This window comes from Sinocyclocheilus grahami, unplaced genomic scaffold (genome assembly GCF_001515645.1).
Source record: "Sinocyclocheilus grahami isolate Dianchi unplaced genomic scaffold, SAMN03320097.WGS_v1.1 scaffold284.1, whole genome shotgun sequence".
Lineage (NCBI taxonomy): Eukaryota > Metazoa > Chordata > Actinopteri > Cypriniformes > Cyprinidae > Sinocyclocheilus > Sinocyclocheilus grahami.
Window position 1 is genome coordinate 725,569 of NW_015505463.1, and position 4,462 is coordinate 730,030.

The 4,462-nt window shown below is 40.4% G+C and overlaps 1 protein-coding gene across 1 annotated transcript in view; it reads right to left on the minus strand.

Annotated features, from left to right (window-relative positions):
- Positions 1-4,462, minus strand: part of LOC107600472 (CREB-regulated transcription coactivator 3-like) — a 60,840-nt gene that overhangs the window by 5,462 nt on the left and 50,916 nt on the right. The window contains exons 10-13 of the mRNA XM_016292379.1: positions 4,087-4,460; positions 1,460-1,708; positions 1,252-1,335; positions 958-1,156 (exon numbers count right to left, since the gene is read on the minus strand). Coding sequence (XP_016147865.1) covers positions 958-1,156; positions 1,252-1,335; positions 1,460-1,708; positions 4,087-4,460 — 906 coding nt within the window. The remainder of the gene's footprint in view (positions 1-957; positions 1,157-1,251; positions 1,336-1,459; positions 1,709-4,086; positions 4,461-4,462) is intronic.

The following is a 4,462-nucleotide window of genomic DNA, read 5'->3' on the forward strand; positions in this document are numbered from 1 at the left end:
GCCGTTCTCAAGCTTACCCGCCTCTGCTCACTCTAACCCTCTGGCCGTTCCTCACGCTAGCCCCCGGCCTCTGCTCACTGTAGGCTGCCGTGTGTGACGCTGTGTTTTTCGTTGTGAAAGTGAAACTACTTTGTTTGGCCTTCCAAAAATTGACACGACTAGAAATCAGTGGTTAAGTTGTATTTACAACACTGTTCCAGAACACTTCAACCCAAATATTCAGATGTGTGCAGCACATTTTATGGAGGACTGTTTCCTGATCCTGGGAGAGTAGACTACAATGCCGGCTGTTCTGACTCAAAGACTGTAAGTACGTTTTTTATATTTAAAGAGTTTTTATATTTTATATATTTAAAGCGAGTTTTTTGGGCAGTGTAGAGTAGGGCTTGTTGTTTGTCATTTCTCCGATCACAAATGCAGACATGGTTTCATCTTTACGCGGCAGTATAAGTATAAAAAGACAGTATAAGTCATTATAATCCATAATTATGTCCTCACTGGATGCAACGAATGCCTCGTTTATAATGGGTTTTCATGTTTTTGAATCATCGCTCCGGCCTGACAGGACATCATCACAATATGGTAAGGGGCGTAACATTTCCGTCACACGCTTGAGGTATTCGGCCAATCACAACGCACTAAATAGCTGGCCAATCACAGCACACATCACTTTTTCAGACCGATGAGCTTTGTAAAAATCTATGCGTTTCAGAAAGGCGGGGCATAGAGGAGAAACAATAATGTACAGTATGTGGAAAATAATGTGTTTTTTTAACCTTAAACCGCATAAACACATTTCATTACACCAAATACACAAAATAATGTTCTTTTTAGCAACATCATATGACCCCTTTAAGAATCAGAGTTTGTGCTTTGAAAGCAGGGCACAGGGATGAAAAACGAAGAGGGTAAATTCTCCTAATGACTCACAACGACCTGCTGTTTGATCCTCCCAACCTGTAAGGATGATGTTCGGCACTCCTCCTCCACAATTAGAGTAGAGCATATTGGGCCTCATCTGAAGGTGGTCTTGCAGGTTGCCATGGCTACCACCCAAGCCCATGAGGGCAGCCTGGGAGTAGTAGAGGTTGGAGGAAGGGTCAAACCCTCCTGCCACAGAGCTCATGACATTCTCCAACATATTATACTGATCCTGCTGTTTAAAACACACACACAAAATATTTGTTACACTGTTTATAAGACAAAACATGACCAAGATAGGAATCAGAGAGATCTTCCTCATATCTTTACCTGATAGGACGAACACTTGGACTGACGTCCAGAAAACTGCAGCTCCATAAAGGGATCATTAAAAAATGCCCCCATGCTGTTGTGCTGCAAGCAAAAACAAGATTCAGTGTTTTCCTGTTAAGCCAAGAATAACCAGCGTCTGTAACTGCTGAATATTAGTTATTCTCCTCAGCTCCCTGTTTCAACTAATGTTTCAATAGGAACTCACAGCACTGGAATTAAAGTCGAGCGGGACGCTCTGCAGTGGGGACACAGGCTGGTGCTGCTGGTGCTGCTGTTGGCCACCTGTTGGTCGTTGCTGCACCGCTGGATGCTGAGAGCTCTGCTGAATAGACGGATGGGACTGGGGAGGAGGTTGCTGCTGCTGATGCTGCTGCAGGGGCTGCTGGGTTTGCTGGTAAAGGGGGTAGGGAGGGGGCGGCTCCATCGGCAAGTTGCTGGTGTCCAAGGCAACACCCTAAAGAGAATGGGAAACTTATCAGATCATTTGACTGAGCTTAGCTACGGTACGCTACAGAACACCCTGTTCTTGGCAGACATGAACAACAAACCAGCTGCCACACTTGTAAGCACAGGGCTCCACAAAATAAATACATTTTTGGAAAACATGAGAATGATGGCAAGTTTTACAGATGGCACTAGTACCTGATTTGGTATTCTGTTCCACACACACAAAAAAATGATGTATGATTTTAGAAGACACTACACAGGTCATATGGACCACTTCTTTGCCCTTTTTATTTTCATTTTAGCAGCATGACAGACATGGTAATTATGAAGAGCCATTGTTTGGAAAAGAGCTCCTTCAAAATCAATAACTGGGGCTGGGTGTTGATTCGGAATTCCTATTTCGATTAGACTACATTTTGATTCCCAAAATCTTGATTCAATTTGATTTCCGTCTTGCTTTCTCTGTGGTTGCTGTAAATTATACAGGGAAGCATCTGATTCGGTACGTTACAAAAACTTTTTTTTAATTAACCACAGGGTCTAAACTTCAATTGCTCTTTATAATATATATTATGACATGCACCACTGTTCAAAAGTTTGGGGTCTGTAAGCAGAACAACTGTTTTCAACATTGATAATAAGAAATGTTTCTTGTGCACAAAATCTGCATATTAGAATGATTTCTGAAGGATCATGTGACACTGAAGACTAGAATACAGGAATACAAACTTACAGGAAAAAACGCATTTTAAATACATAAAAAAAGAAAACTGTTATTTTTAATTGTAATAATATTTCACAATATTTTAGTTGTACTGTATTTTTGAATGGAATGACATGAGTGAGTATAAAATGAAATTTTAACCATTTGTAGCAAAGAATTCTGTGTTGAATTCAAATTGTTGTGCCACAAAATCCAGACCAATATGAACAGTGTTGCTCAGTGCAACCAATAAAATTCAACACAGAAATCTGTTAGAAAACCTTGCAGGATCAAAACTGATCAGTGGGGTGTCATCCAAATCTCAAAAATAGGGCTGGGCCAAAAAAAATTGATTTTTCGATATATAGTTTTTAAAAATGTGGTCGATTCAATATCGATTCTCGAAGGCCACGAATCGATTTTTTTCAATATTTATTTCCACAAACATTGAACATAAGATTTACGTTAATCTTATTACTAGTCTAATCCACTAGATGTCACCCCCTTATTTGCCTTGCGCGATGTTACAATGGAGAGTCCGTCATTCCTTCATTGCTTTAAAATGGCGGATTCAGGTGCGTTCCCGACATCAACACCACCTTAAAAAGTCAGAGGTATGGAAGCATTTTAGATTTCGCAAGCACGATGACAAAGATACTGTGGACAAGAACAAAGCTATATGCCAAACAGTTGATGGGCCATATTGACTTGACTTCCATAGTATGGAGAAAAATATATGGAAGTCAATGGGGACCAAAACAGTTTGGTTATCCATATTCTTCAAAATGTCTTCTTTTGTGTTCAACAGAAGAAAAGAAATTCATACATGCATAAATGATGACAGAATTTTTATTTTTGGGTGAACTATCACCCAAAAGCCAGTATTAGTTTTCCTACACCATTCATAGGCTCGCAGCCTCCATGTTACAGCTAATGCTGTGAGATTTTATGTTTGTTTTGTCTTACACATAAAATAACCTGATCCTGTTTGATCAAGGCATGCGACTGTTCTGACTTGTCCAATTTTCAGCATCAGTTTTTCATCTTGCATCAAAATTCTGTCTATTCATTGTACGCATTTGAATATAGAGTTTTGTTTTATTGTACCCAAGTGTACCTAAAATAAAAAGTGTTTAATATACAGGTTTGTGGCTCTTAATTTCCTATTAATTAACCATTTGTAATCTTATGTTCACTGTTCATTTTTTATAAATATAGGATTTGTATTAAATCTATATTCATTCATATAGTCAAATCGAATCGAGAATTGAAATCAAAAATCGAATCGAAATCGAATATCGAATCGAAAATCGAATCGAATTGAGAGCTTGAAAATTGAAATCGAATCGAATTGGAACATCTGAATAAATAAACAACCCTTTGCTATTCACTCATGCCATGTATATAACTGGACTGTGTTGTGTGGTTCAATCGGTAGTGATGTATCACCATACATTTGTTTGTTTGACTTGCAGCATTAACAGCAGACAATTGTAATGCATAACTACATTTTTCCTTTTTTTATTTGTAGTCCTGAAAAGTCTAACCACATTAGACACACTCTGGAGCCCTGTAAGCAGTTTAATACAAGAAGCCGGTGATGGTCTGGATGAGGATTGAGTAAAGATACCACCGAAGAACATGAGATGCTGGATGAGGAGTTTTAATGAGCACTTTCTCACCTGTGTGATCGGAGAGAGAGAGGGCGACATTGTCGGGGAGAGCTGCTTGCCCAGGCTTCGCCTCTGATCGCCCCCTGGAGAGAGTGTCAGGGGACTAATGGGGGCCGGCCTTCTCCTGGGTGAACTCGCCAGGCCCGTCGGAGGAGGGTTGGACAGCGAGGAGAGACGCAGAGATGTGTGGATTGATGGATTGCTGAGAGATGAGTGTAGCTGAGAGTTGGTGAGGGACGCCTGGATGGAAGGGTTGCTTAGAGAGGATGACAGCCCTACGAGGACAGCAAACATGACATAATCAGCTTCAGGGGTTAAAAGTGCTTCTTGAACCACCTTAATGAAACCAATAATGGCTTTATGAGTCACTGCGTGCAGGCCGGCT